The sequence below is a fragment of the Crocodylus porosus genome, unplaced genomic scaffold (assembly GCF_001723895.1).
Source record: "Crocodylus porosus isolate Cpor-Errol unplaced genomic scaffold, CroPor_comp1, whole genome shotgun sequence".
In the NCBI taxonomy this organism is placed as follows: Eukaryota; Metazoa; Chordata; order Crocodylia; family Crocodylidae; genus Crocodylus; species Crocodylus porosus.
Window position 1 is genome coordinate 62,386,498 of NW_017728931.1, and position 20,295 is coordinate 62,406,792.

At 43.7% G+C, this 20,295-nt stretch overlaps 1 protein-coding gene across 1 annotated transcript in view; it reads right to left on the reverse strand.

Annotated features, from left to right (window-relative positions):
- Positions 1-20,295, reverse strand: part of PLXNC1 (plexin C1) — a gene marked incomplete at its 5' end in the record, with an annotated part of 88,569 nt that overhangs the window by 27,911 nt on the left and 40,363 nt on the right. The window contains 9 exons of the mRNA XM_019543925.1: positions 808-861; positions 4,276-4,379; positions 5,246-5,347; positions 6,315-6,417; positions 16,321-16,512; positions 16,620-16,826; positions 17,374-17,461; positions 18,311-18,490; positions 19,216-19,355. Of these exons, the coding sequence (XP_019399470.1) occupies positions 808-861; positions 4,276-4,379; positions 5,246-5,347; positions 6,315-6,417; positions 16,321-16,512; positions 16,620-16,826; positions 17,374-17,461; positions 18,311-18,490; positions 19,216-19,355 (1,170 nt within the window). The remainder of the gene's footprint in view (positions 1-807; positions 862-4,275; positions 4,380-5,245; positions 5,348-6,314; positions 6,418-16,320; positions 16,513-16,619; positions 16,827-17,373; positions 17,462-18,310; positions 18,491-19,215; positions 19,356-20,295) is intronic.

Sequence of the window (20,295 nt, forward strand, 5' to 3'; positions counted from 1 at the left end):
CGGGGGCCTCAATCTGCCCCCCCCTTAAAAACAAAACAAAAAAATATAAAGGGGTACATGAGCTGAAACTTTGAGACAGAAGGGGTACACTTGTTAAAAATGATTGAAAACCCCTGTCATAGATTTTAATTCTTAGAAACTGAACAATAAGCAGCATTTAAGATAAAATTCTGGCTCTATTCAAGACAAATGGAATTCAAGGGGGGCAGGATTTTACTCAAAGTATATTCATGTTTATTTATATACACACCAGGCAACATATACTAATATTGAACTCTGTCTGGCATATCCTTCAGTTTATACAAAAACAGGGTATTATATATAGAATTCTCTTGTACACATAAATCCATGCAACTTTTTCCCAAACTGGGAAGGATGCTAAGAAAATGAAATATGACTTTGGAATCACAATTCAAGGCGTCTTTACACGTGCTCTGAAGTTGGGGAGGGGTGCTTTAATTAAAGCAGCTCTAATTAAAGTGCCTGCAGTGCCTCATGTGTACAGTGTTCCTGTGCTTCAAAATGATGGCGGGGACACTAACTAAAGCTTGTCAAACAAGCTTTAGTTAAAGCACTCCCGCTGCCGTTTTGAAGCGCAGGACACCGAATACATGTGACATCGAGGCTGGTGGAGTGAGGCTACTGGATTAACTGAGTCTGCTCCAATGCATTCTAATTAGAACATGTCGGAGTAGGCACCAGGCATGTGTATAGGCATCCTCAGATTCTAAGGTGACAAACATGGTCATACGTAGGCCAAAAAGAATACCTACTAAATAAGGCCAACATTAAATTACACAAACTTACCGGTGGTATATTAGTGTGCATGTCTTCTGTGAAGGGAGCTGCAAGTGTTTTTGGCTAAGAGAAAAGATGTTTAGTTACATTGTTATGAATTTCAAAGGTTTCTAATAAATCACATACACCTTACAAATGCTAAGCACGTATCCATTGGAAGACACTTTGACATAAAGTAATGAAGATTTTGGTTTGACAACTACAAATATATTGCTGCATTCACTTTCGCACTTCAGGGGAACTACAAAGAGGAACTCAGACTTGAGATAGCAACAGACTGATCATATATATTGCTGAATGCCTGCAGTACAACCCAGTAGGGGTCATCCAGAGCCACAGCCATAACCATAACATTCTATGGTCATTATTCTCACATGGAAATCTGCTGCTCTTCTAGGTTTCCCAAGGACACTCCCAAATGCATTTTTAGGGTGGCACTGGTAGCAGCTGTATGACATTTTTAGTTATCAAGGACCCTGATTTAGAGTTTGTTTCATCTTATTATTAGGTACCAATACTTTCCATACATCTTCTACTCATTAATCTCCAAGTCCTTTGCAAACACTCTTAATTCATCTCCCATAAACCTTGTGCAGTGATCAAATATTGTTCTAGAAAAAGCCCAGGAAGAGACTGGATCCTACTTCCATCTCATCACCACCATGATGTAAGCTCTATTAGCAGCCTGTACAAGGACAACCACACAGGTTCCCAGAGATTATAGCAGTCAGGGCCTCAAACCTTCAATTTGCAAGGTCCTGACAAGAACCTGTCTCTCAAAATCAGCATACTGGGCATCTAAACAGACCCTGTTGACTTTTATGCTATTCACTTTTTCTCTGACGCAGACAACTCTCCCTATACATTGTATCTTGCCAAACTCCTGTTCTTCATCCCCATCTCATCCCCACTCTCTTTTCTTTCCCATGCTTGCTATTCTTAGCAATTCTTTCCCATTACCTGCTCCCTTTTTCCTCGCTTTCCCATTTCCAAGGTTTTTATTCCATAAGGTGCCTACCCAACAGGAAAAAAAAAAAAATTTAAGGGGCAACGTGAAATAATAAAATGCAACAGTAGGAAGAGTTAACAATCACTGCACAAAGAAAGTAGATGTAGCAGTGCTAAACAAAATGGTTTGAGAAAAGGAGAAAGACAACAATAAATAAGCAAAGTTTTCAAAGTGGGGCAAAAATTAGGGTTAAATATAAAGAATAATATGATCACATTTATATTATATATTTAAACAAATACCAAGAGACATGAAAATAAAAAACGACTATAAAGCCACAAATAAATAATGAATATTAAACCATTGCAACTAGATAAGGATTTTGTAACAGGATGCTGGGAACTGCAATGGGCCCTAACACACATATAGTTTTAAATATATGAGGTTATCAAGGCATGTGTCAGTTGTCACCTTTATCATTTTGATTATAGGCGACATTCCCCTAATTCATCTAGTTCATCTTTTTTTTTCTTTTTGGTCTGTAAGCACTATTTGGCAGAGGCCGTCTCATTGAAAACTTTTGTACAGCACCAAGCACTTTTTGGGTGCTTCCACAATATAAATAATAGTTTTCTAGATGGAAAAACTGAAACATAAGGTGTTAAATGCTTTTCAGGTTGACCACCAAAATCTTATCAGAGCTTAAAGTAGCAAACTTTTCTTATAATTCATACAAAACAGACAAATGATCTATCTGAAATCTCTTTGTCTTGTAAAATAATGTATTTTCTGTTTCTTTTCTTCCTTCATTTTTTCCACATTTCCAACAATATAGAAAGAAAATACTGCTTTTGCAAGTTTATTATGATTTTAGGTATGAAGTATACAGAAGGAACATCTGAAATCCTAAAAATAAAGATAATATTTTGATAATCACCTTGGTAACAAAACAAAAGGAAAAGAAATGCAGAATGTATGACACTGTTGGCAGAATCCTTGAAACAAGAGCCTCATTATAATCTAACACTAATTAGACTGGTGTGACTCGAGTGGTTTCAGTAGAAGTATTCTTGATTTATTTTGGTGCAAGATCAATATCAGAATCAGAATGTGTTATGATTATTCACATTCATGCTAGAGGATCAATTTGGGGATCCCATTGTACTAGGTACTGTACAAAAAAGGGGCAAGGATACTGCAAACACACATGTCCCTAATTTTATCATAGCAAGCAGTCCTATTTCAATGGAGTTACTCACAATAGTAAAGTTAAGTACATGTATACATGATTCATGATTGCAACCTTGGTACTACAGAGGTGGACATGACCCCTGTCAGGGTATTTTTTATTCTGAGGTGATAACAAGAGATAAAGATTAATGCCAAGGAGAAAACCACATGTTTTTCAACATGTACCTGTGCATGTCTGCAGGTTTCAACTCAGAAACCATAATATGGGGGAAATGGGGTAAGCTTTTAGATGGAATAGAACGTGGAACATTTCAGGATGCTAGGGAAGGACCATCTTCCCCTTAGAGCAAACCATATAACACAGTGAGGCTCAAACTTTTTCCCTGGAGGGCTAGATGGCAGTGCCTGGTTTGACTACAGGCCAGATGGTGGTTCTGATCCAACACCCAGGGCTAGTGTGGGGTGGGGGGCAGCCTGGCCTAAGCCTGGCCCTGCAGGGGGAACAGGGGCTTCACCCAGGAAATAATTCTAACCCCAGTTCATGAAAATACTCAAGTACCTGCTTAAATCCATCCCTAGTAGTTAGGACAGCATGTAAGCACATGCTTAAAGTCTAGCATGTGCTTACTGCTATCTTGAATTGAGGCCACTGTCACTTCTCTCAACTTTTCTGGCATGGGAATCAGCAGCCTGAAACAGAACAACAACATGATTTGGGATTTTCCATTTCTTACTCTTAATTTTAATGAATTGAAACTATTCAAGTGCAAGGGAGAGTAAGAACCGGGATGATATAGTTGGGGATGGTCCTGCTTTGAGCAGGGGGTTAGATTAAATGACCTCTTGAGGTCCCTTTCAACCCTAATTTTCTATGATTCTATGAACTTGAAGGCCTCATTAGCATCTTGCTGACTGAATGAGGAAGACTTGTGAGTTAAACACATTAAATGAATGGGCTGCGTTAATTTACTTTTGCAGACAAGTATGAGAGAGAAAAAGCAATGGACAAAACGTAAACTTAGCAGAGTCTAATGAAGGTGGAGCAAGGTGAGACAATGAGAAAGTTACAGAGCACAAAGAATTCTTGAATACATTAAAGGGACACTGGGGTTATTTTAATTCAACATGTAGATTTGATGAAGAAAAAGTTACATAGAACCCGAGAGCAACACATTTAAATAGTGCAACACTATTCTATTGGCTTAGGAACAGTATATGAAGTCAGCTGTGAGAAGGATGTACAACTACAGTGTAGTATTTAAATTAACTATTTGTGCTTTACTCAAGTTATCATTTTCATTACAAGGGTGATGCCTGAAAGACCGGCAATTTTTTACCTCTGGGAAGAAAGTTCTAAGAGCAAAATGTTTGTAGTCAAGGAAGGGAACAGTTCCAAAACTATCCACCACATCTGACATATCCATCTGCAGTTCAGCAAATCCTGAAATAACAACAACCCCCCCACACACACAGAGCATTAGTTCTGATAAGCAGAATTTTATCTATGTAATTACAGCTTTCAATCTGACCTTAAAAAGATGTTCTTAAAAACTTTTCTAAGGCTTGATGCATTATTTTTCTGGCTAAATCTCTCAGAGTTGGAAAATGTTGATTAGGTATATTTATTTTACTTCCAGTTTTGCCAAAGCAAATTATTATTATAAGCAGGGAACATCTACATGTGCAATTAATTCACCTGAATAAACTCCAGCACAGTTCACACCAGTTTATTGCTCCTTGGCACCATGTTTGACTATGCGCCAAGGACCGCAGTATGTTGAGCTGGGTCACAGCAGCCCCAGCTGGCAGCCTGCCAGCCTGAGGCTGCTCCAACCCAGCTCAGCATGCTGCAGAGGGGCTGGCTGGAGCATGAGGGTGCTTCAGTTCAGGGCTAGCTGTCAGGTAGCCTCTGCACTGAAGCACCCTTGTGCCCCGGCAAGCCCCATCAGCATCTACATGTGCACTGTGGTAGAGTGAACTACACTATAGGATAGTACTTTGTGTTTACTCTGCCCTAATAGCACCACATGTGTAGATGGTGATATTGTACTGTGCAGCTAATTAGCCAACTCCGCAGTAAACGTCTTGTGAAGACGCACCTTCAGTGTTATTAGCTTCTAGTGCTAACTGCTACTGCAGTGCATAATACCATTGTAAAGCATCTCTGACTGTCATAATGCAAAAAAAAAAGTCTGTCTATGTTTTTGGAGTTTGTGCAACATAAAACATTTGTACAGTGCGAGTCTCTGCATGATGCTTCCGGTGCAGAGAACATACACTGATTAAAAAAAGGCTGTGCAGACCTACCCTCACGTATTTCTTTCCGAAGCTCACATTCCAGCAGTTCAAGTTGTTCACTCAGTTGATGGGTTAACTCTTTGGATTTATGTCTAGTTACTATGAATGCCACTAAAAAAAACATATTCAATATTAAGTATAGTAAGATGCAGAATATATACTGATGCACTCATTTTCATTTCATTGTAAGAGGATGAAAAAAGATTATCTATAGAACCATTCTTTTGCATTGTTACTATTATTATTTGTATTGTTGTAGCACCCACAGAGCCCCTCAACCTAAGATGACACTGTGCTAGGCACTACTAATAAGACTCACTCCTTCTATTTAGTTTTTCCAATTATCAGTCCAATTTTCTTTTAACCCATAACATACTCTATTATGAATGATAAGCATGCTAAAATGCAGCCTCTGACAGACAGTGGACAAGAGTCTTAAACTTGCTTTGATTTAACAAGATAGCATTATTTTTCACAAGAAAATGAATTTACAAATGTTTTACTTATCTAAAACACGTTTCGAGAGGAGGTTTCTGAAAGGCTGATGTGCACTGCACGTATTAAGAACCCCAAACAATGGAAGAGCCAGTAAGCTCTTCTCTTACTACAATATAAGGTACATTAAAAATGTGACAGAATCAAAATGCTTAAGTGTGGAAGAGAAAATACTTCTGGCCTTCAAACCAACTATAAACCACAAATCCATGGATCTTCTAATGAGACTGATCACAAACACTGCTGACAAATGATGAGGCAGGACCACTTGTTCCTGGGGAACGCAGAAGGATTGCTTGACAACTGGAACGGATCAAATTATGTTTTAGAAATGTAGCTCTTAGATCTTGCCTGACTAAATGGTGGTGGATGCCCTGGAGAAGCAGACCGGTAAGACAAGGTCTTATAACAGTCTGTCACCTATGAAGTTGAATATTACTATCAGAGTAAAGGTTGAGTTCCCAGCTGAACCCAGGGAAAATATTAGACTTCTGGTGACTATCCTGCATTATACCTCCTCCTTTCCCACACTCACTATCTCATTCAGCAAGTCCAAAATTAAAAAACATGTAATGGTACTTACCTACAATTACAGCCAGGAATAAGATAGGGAGCAAAATAAGCACATACAAATACATGTGTGATGATTTTGCTTTGACTTCATGCTTTAAGTTTCCTAATCTGACCTAGTAGAAAAATATATAATTGTATGAGTAGAATGCAAACACTGTATGCCATGTTTGTAGAAAACAATATTCATTGGATAAAGCGATGTCTCAAGGCCCTTAGCTATAATAAATCAGTGAGAAGGGAGCAGAAATATAAAAAAATGCAAACAAACCGATCCAGACTTAATGCATTTGATGCTAAACCAAAGGAAGAGAACAGTGCTAGGAAAAACATGCAAAAGGGGCAAATTCTCCCATCATTCTTACTTCAAACAAGTCACATAAAAAAGGATACAGTGCAGTGGAGCTCAGCTTCTTGGACCCACCGACTGAATAAGTGGCACAGGGCCAACACAAGGGGTGGGCCCTGTGCACTCAAATCCTGCTGCATGCCACCTGGCTCAGGCCCTGGGCACCCAGACCCCATCTTACACCTCCTGGATCCAGCCCCATGTGACTAGATCCCACCTTGCATCAGTCAGATCGGGCCTCATGCCACCTGGATTGAGCCCTGTGTTGTCTGGGCCTCATGCACCTAGATTGGGTCCTGTGCTGCCCTGGCCCCATATGCCTGATCTAGCTTGTAGGGCTATGCTATCTGCCCACAGGGCTCCCATGGGTCCAGAAATTTGACAGCTGGGAAGGAGCAATTAACACTGCCACTTTGCCACCACTGCCAAATCTTTAGACCTGTGGGCCAGAAGACATGGCTCCATGAGCTGGATCTGGCCCACAGGCAAGGGTTGAGCACTAGGACTGTGCAAAATTTTGCTGGGTGTTTCTTTTCAAAGCTGTTTCAATGTGTTTTGAGCTCAAAACAGTGAAATCGAAATGAAACAAAAGGCTTCAAAACAGCTTCGAAACAAAACAAGGACACTCAAAATGTTTCAAAAGTTTTGAAATGTTTCACGTTTCGAAGCTGGGCTTTCTTGGCTTCAATGATGGCCCCAGGCGGCAGCGGCAGCAGCAGCCTGCTCTCATCTGGTGCACATATCCGGGGACCTACACCCCCGGGAGGGCTGCAGGGCTGTGCCAGACTCCTCTGGGGGTGCAAGCCCCCAGATCTGCACCCCAAATGAGAGGAGGCTGCCCCTGCCATCTGAGTCTGGCGCTGGGTGCAGGCTGTTACTAGCACCGGAGAAGATTGCTGCTGTCTCCTATCCCAAGCGGCAGCGGCTGTGGCTGTGGTAGCCGCCTCTCATCCAACGCACAGATCCGGGGGCTCGCACTCCCAGGAGGAGTCCAGCACTGCCTGGCACCCCTCCTGCAGGTGTGAGCCTCCAGATCTGTGCCCTGGATGAGAGGAGGCTGCAGCTGCCACCTGAGACCAATGCTGGGTGTGGGCTGCACCCAGATGGCAGCCTCCTCTCATCTAGTGCACAGATCCAGGGGCTCGCAACCTCAGGAGGAGTCCGGCACAGCCCAGCAGCCCTCCCAGGGGTGCAACCCTCCCAGATCTGCGTGCAGGGTGAAAGGAGGATGCCTCTGCCACCTGGGACCAGCGGTGGGTGCAGCCTGCGCCCCGTGTCAGGAAAGATTGTTGCATCCTCCTTATCTGGGCACAGTTCTGGGGGCTCGTACCCCTGGGAGTGCTGCAGAGCTGTGCCAGACTCCTTGCAAGAGTGCAAGCCCCTGGATCTGTGTGCCAGATGAGAAGAGGCTGCTGTCACAGGAGGCAGCAGCAATCTTCTCCAGTGCTGGGTGCAGGCTGTGCCTAGTGCTGGTCTTTGGCAGCAGCCTCCTCTCATCCAGCGCACAGATCTGGGGGCCTGCACTCCCGGGAGGAGTCTGGCACAGCCCCGCAGCCCTCCCACGGTTGCAGGCCCCTGGATCTCCTTGAAACTTGGCAGGCTTCATGCCCTCACAAGGTGCTACCATCCCTGCAGTTTTCATCCAAATCAAGGAAAAAATGACCAAGTTTTAGGCATTTTCATGATTCCCTATTATAGCCTATGGGTGAAATGTTGAAATGCATCAAAACAGTGAACATTTTAATGAAATCCGACAGTGCTTCAAAACAAAATGAAGCGATGAAATGAAACACTGTCCCTTCGAAATGGCGAAACAGACATTTAAACGAAATGATGGTGTTTCGCACAACCCTATTGAGCACCCCTGATACAGTGGACACAAAAGCAGAATCTGGTCTCAAACTAACCAAATATCCTGAATTTATGAGGATTACTGGGGGAAGGCATTTTCAAGATTAATAAAACCAAGTTTTCACAGTCGAGGACTGTTCTTTGCACTCATCAATGACATCCCAGTAAGTAGCAAAGCAATGTAAGGCTCATGAGAAAAACAAGGAAAACAACATTTCTGGTAGTAGCCTTGCACTGCAGTCAAATCCTTCTCCTCCTTGCAGACGTTCAAATCTTGTATACCAGGTAGTGAACTGCATATCAAGTTGTAACTGGATATACAACATCCACAACTAGGGCTGTTGGACAGGTGAACAGTGAGGAATTATTGTGAAGGCATCAAAATACTAGTCTGCTAAGCTGAGGTATTTACCACAGATAATTAGAGTAAGAGAAGCTTTGTAACAAAGGATAATTAAAAGGGACTGTGAAGACACAGAAGTAAAGAGTAGCAAAGATTACAAGCAGACCTATGGAAAAAACACACTTTCATGGAGAACAGGAAAACCAATGAGTGCATGGAATAGAAATGACCTTGGGATAATTGAAAGATACACTGTCAAGGCTGGAATTACTTTAAGTCACAGCATGGAAGTCAGTGTTTCTCTCAATCACTTGCCTATCACAGGGCAGATAAATGGTTCCAAGTGTACATACAATGCTGATTACACACATGTAATCAAATCAAAGGAAAAACTACACTCTTAAACAATGGTTCTCAAAACTTTTTTTGGCAACATAGCCGTTTTTAAGACTGTTTAAACAATGTACCCTGTGATTCTCTGTTACGGGAAACAAAAAAAAGCAGTGCTTTGGGCAGAATCCCATTTGACTTTGTGCACCCAAACAGCAGTTACCCAGCCACATAACTGCTATTTTTGGCACTTACCATTTGTGACCCTGCTCCATACACAGCATGGAAGTGCAACGGGCATATATAGCAGGCTGAGCACTGGCCAGGAAGGCACGCAGCCTAGGCTGGATGAGCGCAGGTCATGGAATTCTACCCGGCAAAAACTTGCAATTAGCAAGCTTTAAACACCAGGGAAGCAGAGGGCATCTCCTGGGTTTGAGCCCAACAGTCAAGTGGTAAGGCACTTGACCCAGAAGTGGAAGACCGAAGTTCTTAGCTCCCCTCATCCAGCGCAGGTTTGAACCTACAACTCTCTAAATTTCCCAGCATAATGCTCCAACCAGCATTCCATGAAGCTGGTCCCTGGGCTGCCAAGAGAGAGATATATGGAGCCAGAAGAAAGGGCAGAGTGGGTAGAAGGCAGCCAGGAGCTGGAGCTGAAGCCCCGCATACTGGTGCACAAGCTGCTGGGCTGAAGCTTCCTCCCCACCTGGAGTGATACAGCAGGGACAGGAGGAGCCACCACTGGAGGTGAGGGGAGCTGAGTAGTACCTGCGCAGCTGCAGCTGCACTGGGAGCAGCCCTACTGGTAAGCGGTGCATGCTGGCCAGGACCAGGGCTGGCAGACACGGGCAGGAGCACAGCACTGACTGCCCAGGGCAGGGTTTGGCCCCATGCGAAGCATTACAGGGTCAGCCATGGGCTGGATCCAATCAGTTCCACCAGGGGAAATGCCTTGTTGGACCTGGACCTTGTCCTGCCCACAGGCAATGACCTGGTGAGGGGACTATGGGTGCTCAACCACCTGGGCGATAGCAATCATCACCTACTGAACTTTACCATCCAGCACAGGGTGTCAAAGGCCTGCAGCAAGACAGCAGCCCTGGACTTCAGGAGGGCGGGTTTCAATGAGGTAAGACGACTAGTCAGGGAGGCACTGAGGTCCCGAAGGGGAGGAGAGTTGGGTGTCCAAGAAGAGTGGTCGTTCCTTTAGGAGACTATCCTCCAAGCCCAAAGTGTGATAATCCCCACGTGGATCAAAGGAAGCAAGAGTGCTCAAAAGCCCCCATAGCTCACCAAAAGCATCCACAAACGCCTCAAAGCCAAAAAGGAGGTGTACACCCAATAGAAGAGAGGGGCCATCACCAAGGAGGATTATCTCTCCTTGGCTGTAGATTGTAAGGGGGCTATTAGGAAGGCTAAGGCAGAGATGGAACTGGGACTAGCGACCCAGATCAAAGATAACAAGAAGTCCTTTTTTAAATACACAGGGGGTAAAAAGAAGGTGCCAAATACTGTGAGGTCTCTGCAGGACATGCTTGATAATCTGGTGGTAGCACTAGATGACAAAGCTAATCTCTAACAGATTCTTTGCTTCCATTTTACTGAGCAGGGACAGGGACATCCCTCCACTGGGATTCCAGGTGGACCCACAGGAGGTACAGCCAGGCCCAGGGTCAGTGAGGACCTAGTGAGGGAACTTCTGGAGGGACTAGATGTGTTCAAATCAGCAGATCCTGACGATCTCCACCCCAGAATGCTTAGGGAACTGGCAGAAGTCATTGCAGGACCCCTGGCACAGCTTTACGAGCACTCGTGGTGCTCTGGTGAGGTGCCTGACCACTGGAAAAGGGCCAATGGAAGGAAGGGAGGAAGGAAGACCCAGGAAACTATAGGCCTGTTAGTCTTACCTTGGTCCTGGGGAAGCTTTTTGAGAAAATTATCCAGGAGCACATCTGCAAGGGGCCAGCAGGGGAGTTTATGCTTAGGGGCAATCAACACGGGTTCATTAGAGGCAGGTCCTGTCACACCAACTTGGTGGCCTTCTATGACCAGGTCACAAAAGCCTTGGACGCAGGTGTTGCAGTGGATGTAGTCTTCCTGGACTTTAGGAAAGCCTTCGACACTGTCTCACCCCATCCTGATTAAAAAATTAGGCGTGTGAGGTGTCAATGCCCACACAGTCAGTTGGGTCACAAATTGGCTGGAGGGCCACACCCAGAGAGTGGTGGTGGACGGGTCATTTTCAACCTGGCGAGATGTGGGCAGTGGGGTTCCCCAGGGCTCAGTCCTCGGGCCCGCACTGTTCAACATCTTTATTGACGATTTGGACAAGGGGTTGAAAAGTACCTTGTTCAAGTTCGCAGATGACGCTAAGATGTGGGAAGAAGTGAGCAAGCTAGAGGAGATGGACAGGCTACAACTACATCTCGAAAGGTTACAGAGATGGGAGGATGAGAATAGGATGGGTTTCAATATGGACAAGTGCAAGGTGCTGCACGCAGGGAGGAAGAACCAGCAACATGCCTACAGGCTGGGGAACTCCCTTCTCGTCAGTGCAGAGGCAGAGAAAAATCTTGGAATCACTCCTGATTCCAAGATGAACTTGGGCTGCCCATGTGGGGGACGCAGTCAGTAAAGCTAACCGCACCTTGTCATGCATCCACAAATGCATCACAAGCAGGACCAAGGAGGTGATCCTCCCCCTCTATGCGGCCCTGGTTAGGCCACAGCTGGAGTACTGCGTCCAGTTCTGGGCGCCGCACCTCAAGAGGGATGTGAATAGCATCCAGAGGGTCCAAAGGAGGCCACTCGCATGATCAGGGGGCAGCAGGGCAGGCCCTACGAGGAGAGGCTACAGGACCTGAACCTGTTCAGCCTCCACAAAAGAAGGCTGAGAGGGGATCTGGTGGCCACCTATAAACTTGCTAAGGGCGACCTACAGGCAATGGGAGAGTCCCTGTTCCCCCAAGCACTACCGGGGGGTAATGAGGAATAACAGTCACAAGCTGGCAGAGAGTAGATTCAGGCTAGATATCAGGAGGCGCTACTTCATTGTCAGGGCGGCTAGGATCTGGAACCAACTTCCAAGGGAACTGGTGCTTACCCCTACATTGGGGGTCTTCAAAAGGAGGCTAGACAGCCACCTAGCTGGGGTTATTTGACCCCAGCATCCTTTCCTGCCCATGGCAGACTAGATGATCTGCTTAGGCCCCTTCTGACCCTACCAACTATGAAAATATGAAGTGGCCTGTGCACCCCATGGGCCAGATCCAATCAGTTGGCAGGCTGGATCCAGCCCACAGGGCATATTTTGCCCCCGCCCCCCTTCCTCATGCTAGAGAGAATGCAGATCAGTGTGAAAATGTTCTGCCAGAAGGAAACAGACACTGGGTTGGTAGAGCCTGGAGTTCCCTATGGGGCAGAAACTTTCCCCACGGTACTGTCCTTTATCTCTCTGAGCTAATGACTAAATACAAAGTGCAGTGGCTCAGCTTCAAGAGGAAGTCTACAGAGGGCTTCAGTAGTACCTGACCTATGGCCTGGTGGTTAGAGCACTATGCCAGAAAGCTAGAGGGAAAAGTTAAAAATCTCTAAATAAGCAGGGCCTAAAATGTGGGTCTCTTGCTTCCTGGACTGGCTAAAACAGGAGAGTGCTCTCCTCTTCACCAGGCTGGAGTTTCAGGACCTACATGCGTACCAGCACAGCCTACTGACCATGTACAGTAGCTGCGTGAAGGGAATAGCAATTCAAACTGTGTGTAAATGATAAAAATAGCAATCAAGTGCCTCGGTACCTGCCACTTGGGGATAAAAAACAAAACAGGATTCCAGCTTTTCTGTCACCTCAATAGCATTGGCACCTGTCCAGTAATCTATGACCCTTAACAGCTGTAACATTTGAAGCACCTGAAAGGATGAGCAGACAGACATACACACACTGTGAAGTCCTCCAAAAATGGTTGAAATGTTCCAAAAACAACCATGGAAGAAACAACAACTAATTGAAAGTGCTACAAAATTGCTATTCAAAAGTTACAGTGCTGTTAGAGTGATTATTGGAGTGAAGAATGCATTGCATTCAAAAGCTACCTTTATTCCAACCATGCCATTGATTTAATAAAAGATACCATCACCCCATCCCATGCCCAAATGCATGCCTATTCAAAAGTTACTGTTAGGGGTGCCCACTTTACAGAGCATGACGGCATGTCCAACAGTGCTCCACAGGGGCTAGACAACAGGAATCCTTATGTGTACCCTTCTGCCTCGTGTCTCACGGTTCCAGTGGGTGGGGAGGAGGGGGCATGGCCATTTTTGGATGTGAACAGCCATGCAAGGAATTTTTCTCATCAGCGCTGGGGCTGAAGATAACAGTTCCTTGCACCCCTCTCTACCTGCCCTGCTCTTCTAGCCTGATGTATGGAAACAACAAACAAAGCAACCCCTGTTGCATCCCCTGATGGAGAACATCACACCACTGCATGCAGTCATAGTAATTTTCAAACACTTGGACCAAGGGGTGGATCAGGGGGACTGTACATCTCTTTGCAGCTGATGTGCTCCTTTTCCAAAATGCTTAAATGCAGCAGCATTGGAAGCCATTCAGAAGTTACATCTGTCCATCACCTCACATGTAGTACAGAGTGGTTCCTAATTCCCACCCCCCCCCATTTCCACTTCCATTCCTTCCTGCATAATTGTAGCAAGACACTTCAACAGCTCTGCCACCAGCAACACAGACAGCAACTCCACAAAGTTGTACTACTTCTCCTATGCCCTGTAATCAACAGCATTACTTCAATTTTATATCACTGCCACAGAAATGAGGATCTGGCATAATTTCTCTCTTCCCCATGAATGGTGACTGCATTGTAAAATTTCACATCATCACTTTATTCGTACAGCAGACCTGTTAAGGTGGCATTTAGTTCTGTTATCCATGCTAATGTGTTTACTCTGAACTGGCCTTGCTCCACATCATATATTTGTGAATTCAACGCAATTTTGCTTCTACCTCTATTCCTGTGCACAAATCTTTGTTTTCTCTTGTCCTAGTCCCCCTGGTCCACATAAGTGGAGTGCAAGATTTCATAGACATTTGGCCTGGAAGGGACCCCAGAGGATCGAGTCCAACCCCCCGCCCCAGGGGCAGGAAGTCAGCAGGGATCATAGGATCCCAGTAAGATAAGCATCCAAATGTGTCTTGAAGGCATTCAAAGTGGGTAACTGAATCTCCTCCGGTGCCAGTCTATTCCAAACCTTAGGGGCTCGGACAGTAAAGAAGTTCTTTCTTATGTCCAGCCTGAATTGGTTGTGGTGGAGTTTGTGACTGTTCGATCTTGTCATACCTGGGGGCACTCTGGTGAAGAGACGTTCTCCCAGATCTTCATGAGCACCCCTAATAAACTTATAGGTGGCCATAAGATCACCCCTGAGCCTGAGCTTTTCCAGGCTGAAGAGTCCCATGACTCTATCCCTCCCATCATAAGGTCTGTTTTCCTGACCTCTGATCATGTGCATGGCTCCCCTTTGCACCCTCTCAAGCTTCTCCACATCATTTTTGAATTGTGGAGCCCAAAACTGGATGCAGTACTCCAGCTGTGCCCCCACCAAAGCTGAGTACGATGGGAGAATGATGTCCCAGGATTTGAGAAGCATCTATGGATGCAAGCCAGTGTTTTGCTTGCTTGACTAGCTGCAGCATCACATTGAAGGCTCATGTTCATCTTGTAGTCAATGATAACCCCCAAGTCCCTTTCATCCATAGTGCTAACCAGCATAGCACTGCCGAGCCTATAAGGATGCTGCAGGTTTTTCCTCCCAGGGTGCAGAACCTTGCATTTTTCAGTGTTGAACACCATCAGGTTCTCATCCACCCATTTCACGAGCCTGTCAAGATCTGCCTGGATCACCCTCCTGTCCTCAGGTGTGGATGCTTTACCCCAGAGTTTGGCGTCATGGGCAAACTTGGCCAGTCTGCTTCTGACACCAATGTCCACATCATTGATGAAGATGTTAAATAGTATAGGCCCTAGGACAAAGCCTTGAGGGACCCCACAGGTGACCGCGCACCAGGACAATCGACTTCCATCAACCACCACCCTCTGGGTCCTACCACGGAGCCAAATCCCCAGCCAGCAGATTGTGGTGAGGTCGAGGCCTCAGCTAGCCAGTTTAGCCAAGAGGCGATCACGTGATGCCAGATCGAAGGCTTTTTTAAAGTCGAGGTATACGACGTCGATCTCTTCCCCCATGTCCAGGTGATAGGTCACCTGGTCGTAAAAGGAAATGAGATTGGTCAAGCAAGACCTATCCACAACAAACCCATGCTGGGTATCCCTCAGGATATTGCCGTCAGCTAGTCTGTTAAGGATGGCCTCCTTGATAATCTTTTCCAAGACCTACCCCAAGATAGATGTCAGGCTGATGGGCCTGTAGTTTGCCAGATCTACTTTCCTCCCTTTCCTGAAGATAGGCACCATATTGGCCCTCTTCCAATCTTCAGACACTTCACCAGAGTGCCAAGAGCTCTCAAAAGATCTGTGCCAGGGGCTGAGCTATGACGCTCGCCAGCTCCTTGAGTACCCTTGGGTGTAACCCATCAGGGCCAGCTGACTTGAAGGTGTCCAGCCTGTCAAGGTGTTCCTTCATGAGGTCAGCTTCGATGGAGGGCAAGGAATCTCCCATGCATGGGCCTCCCTGTCCCACAGAGGGCATGGGCGTCCCATGGGACTGGTGAAAAACTGATGCAAAGTACCCATTTAGCAAGTTCGCTTTTTCCTGGCAAGGGTTGGGCAAAGGTGAACGGGACGGCAGAATCCTCTTCCCTATCACACTACAGCAGTAGATCCACTCCATCACTTCCATACTTCCTCCAGGGACAAAAGGTATTTCTGAAGGTTATGTCTACACTGCAGTCAGAAGTGATCTGCCCAAGTTAGGTTTAAATGAGTCAGCTCAGACACCAAGAGCAGTCTAGCTGCAGGAGCCCAGAGTCCAGGGCAGGATGTAAACTTCAGGTCAGGAAGCTTAAAATGCTATGTATAATTTCATCTGTAAACTATATTCATGATCATCTGTTTCTTATCAACATAAAAATAAATGAGCAATATCAAAATCACTGAAAAACAAAGTTTTACTTACATAAATTTTCACTGTAGAAAAATCAATTTTGTCTTGTCCTTCCCTTTTGCCTTTGCACAGAACAGTACTGTGTTTTGGGTTTTTGGTAATATTTTGAACACTGAAACGTATGGTTTCCAAATGTGAACCATTCTCATAATGGAGAAAAACTTCAATCTCATTTTTGGAAATGTCTAAGTTGTCATTTTCTTTCTGGAAATTAAAAATGAAAAACAGGTACAAAACCTGGCAAAATTTAACACTATCATATGTGAAAAGTAAGTGTATATTTACTGCTTTGTTTGTTTTTTTAAACTTACGTATAACTTTAACTCCAGATGAGGGTCCATCTCAGTTTGCAGTTCGTAGTTAATGAATACAGGATCAGGATGATACTGCAACTTAATACATGATTTGTGGACATTTTCCACTTTTAAGAGCACATCAACAATTTTACTTGCTTTTGCATGGCTAACTGCTGGTGCTAGAAAATGACACGAAGTAGTATTTTCAGGGTAACTTGAGACCTAGAAAACCAACAAGAAAACTGTGACCCTGATGAAGTACTCCAAGGCACCCAAAGTCATTTGAAATCTTGCTGTTATCACACAGGCTTCTGCTAAGCCTTTTTTTTAGAATCTTTGTACTCTATTATTAAAAGTTTCTGTCTTAGTGGCCTTTGCTTTTTTAGGCATCAGCCACACTAACTGCCACAAACTGTTCTGACACTGCATCTACACTGAAGAGCCAGAGGGCTGGTACAACATGAAGCATCTACACTGAAGAGCCAGAGGGCTGGTACAACATGAAGCTTTTCAAGATATATGGGGAGAGGCCGAGACTCTTTAGAGCTGAAAGAGGAGAATTGTGCAGGGAAATTGACTATTTTAAGCCTGCTGTGTGTAAAACCAGGCATAAAATTGTATTCAGATAAATAGCTATGTTTGATTCAATGGGACTCCTCAAATTAAGAGTATGCTTAAATGTTTGAAAAACAGGGCCTTCAACCTTAAGAATGAAACATGTCTCTTTAAAAACACATATTTTGTTACCGCAAAGACAGTTAAGACTTACATTCAGATGTGATCCCTGTTCATCTGAAATAACCACACCATCTGCTACATTAACATTTCTACCAAACAAAGTTATTTTGCGACCACCACTGTAAAAAAAAAAAGTAAAAATAAAAATTGAAAAGTTGATGTCAGGGATTTCCTATAAGTGCATCTTGTTCTTGCTGTTTATGTTTGCAATTTTTATTAAAGAATTAACAATGAATGTACAACAATTTGCCGTGGTACAGCAGACAAAATAAAAAGTTGCATGTCAAGGTAACTGGCATGCCAGATTCTCTAGTTATACAATGATATTCTAAAAGTATTTAAGTGTAAAATAGTTTAGTGCCTCTCCGAAAACCTTGTTTGCTAATGTCAACCACAACTAGTATAATAATTTGCAGATGCATATTCCTTGTTAGCTTTTTCATATATTTTCCTCCATTCAAATACTAACTGGATGTGCTCACTAAGGGCTAGATTATGAGCTAAAGCTTGCTTGTCCTTAATAGGAACTGAAGGGGCTCAGCTCTGTCACACGGAACAGAAAAGAAAACGAGCAGTTTAACTAAAATAAATTAGAGGGAAAAATCAAAATATACTTGAATATGTTTATACTACCTGCCACTTATAGATAAGATTGAACTCTAGCCCTGTGGTTTATTTTTCATTTACTATTAAGGACTGTTAAATAAACAGGAGTTTTGTAATTTAGCACAAATACAGAATAAAGTATTCATATTTGCACAGTAAACTATTTCAGTTCATTGGGTTAAAATTCATTCCTGGCACATGAAGGGTTACAATAGATTTATTAGGTTAGAAGCCTAGTTGGTGAACATGAATGGAGCTTTTTCAAAGTCAGTGCAGCTACCTCAAAGCCAGTCAAATTAATATCACCTCAGCGGACTGAATTTTAATCAAAAATATAAAATGTAAAAGTATGCAAAAATTACCTGGCCCAGGAGCTGTTTGGTCTAATATTAATACATGATGGTGGTGAGACATAGTATAGCGTCACTGGTGATGAGCACTTATCCTTAGCAGCACTTACGCAAACTCTCTTGGCTTCTTTGCGTCCCCGAGGGAGAGAGAATTTCATGTGTGTGTCGTTTAACGCCTTGCCAACACTGATGCTGGAGAAAGAAAATAATATTTGGACTTACAGCGGTTTATGTGGCACAGAAAAGCTCAGCCTGACTCTAGAGCTACACATGGCTGTTAAGAGACACAAGTGATCCTCCTGTGGGAGTCCCGAGTCTGATCACAGCTTCCATGTAATAAAGGGCCATCTGCCTCATGCAAACAGACTGACATCAGTATCATCTCTCCTTGTTACTAAAGGCAACCCATAAGGTGAAAAAAGGAAACGGGGAGTGAAGGGGTAAAAGAACTCTCTGAACAATCATGAAGGGTCCAAACAAGTCTGTAGATGAAACTGTTAAGAACCACACAATAATCACAGGATACGTCCAGACATTTCCTCATGGCCACATGGTTAAAATACGTCATGAAGTGACAGATTTTCACTGCAAAATTACTGTGAGTCTTCTGTGCCACTGAAGCGGCTCAGCAGCTCTTCAAGATGGAGCATCTTTCATTCTAGAACAATATACTAACTCACAAAATTTACCCCCCTTGCCCATTGCTCATATCCGTAAACAGTGACTCACCCAGGGGCCACCCACTTTGTCCCCCTCATCCTCCCAAAAACCCCCAAAACAGGTGGAGCTCTGGAACATAATAGGGGTGCATGGGCAGGTCAAAACCTTTTGTTTAGAGAGAAACTTAAGGGTAAGTGTTGTGTGCATAATTTTCACTGTGCTAAATAAAATTAGACACTTGTGTCAGTCTGACTTACATTTCTCGTTTACAGCCACCAGACCCAGTCAACACCACCTTCAAATCTAATTCTTTTGTAAAGTTTCTTCCTTCAATGATCACTTCACCTTTCCCTAATGTTGATATTGATGAAGGTTTTATGGAATTAATGTGGATATACTATGGGAAAGAAAACAAAACCTGGTGAGAAATAAGTCTCTAAAAAACAACTCTCAGGTACTGAATTTAAAATATTTTAAAAAATGCATCTTTCCTGCTTACTGTAACATGCCTAAATTAAATCCTGAGGTGAGTAACCATAATTCCTTTTCAAGTCAATTATTTTAGCAACTCTTTAAGTTTGTAATTCTTTTGGAAGAATTCTTAACAGGAAGTAAAATCTAACATATTGAAAGATACTCATTGCAGTTTAAAAAGCAAGGCAGAACAAAACCTATGATAACTATAACTGAAATCAGAGAATCAGAGAAATAGCCAGAAAAGTTGTAACTAGGTAGAATTGGAAAGACAAGGGAAGAGAAATTACCCAGTTCACTGGAAACTCTTTATGAAACCAGGTACTACGAAGTCAAATTTTGAAGGTACAGAATATCTTATATTGAATAATAACAATTATATATTTCCTAGTCATACATAAGACATTACTGCCAGTAAATACTGGTTCAGGAATGCAACCTAAAAATTGCACTATTTTTCAAACAAATTTATTTTTGTGTCCAAAAAGTAAAATTTTTGAGCAAAAATAAGAGGGAAAATATTTTCTCTATTTTTTAAATTTACTTTCTCGGTGCTTGAGGTCATGTGTAGACGAAACGAGATGTATATGTGCATGACACTTTAAAGCGGGCTAAATGCTTTTGCACTGCTTTAATGGTGTTGGTGTTTGCACACCTTGGCAGTGTATTGTGAATTAATTCCAGCCGCTGTAGGGAATTTGGTGATGTAATGCACCTTAAGTGACTTGGAGCGTGGCAAACTAAAACTCCTTTGAGTTTTAGCCTGCCTGTCTGAGCTGCACAGCGGCCGTGTGCTTCCCTCCATGGCTGCAGTAACCCCTGGGACCACCCAAGCTGGGTGCCTGCAGGCGGGTGCCTGGGGG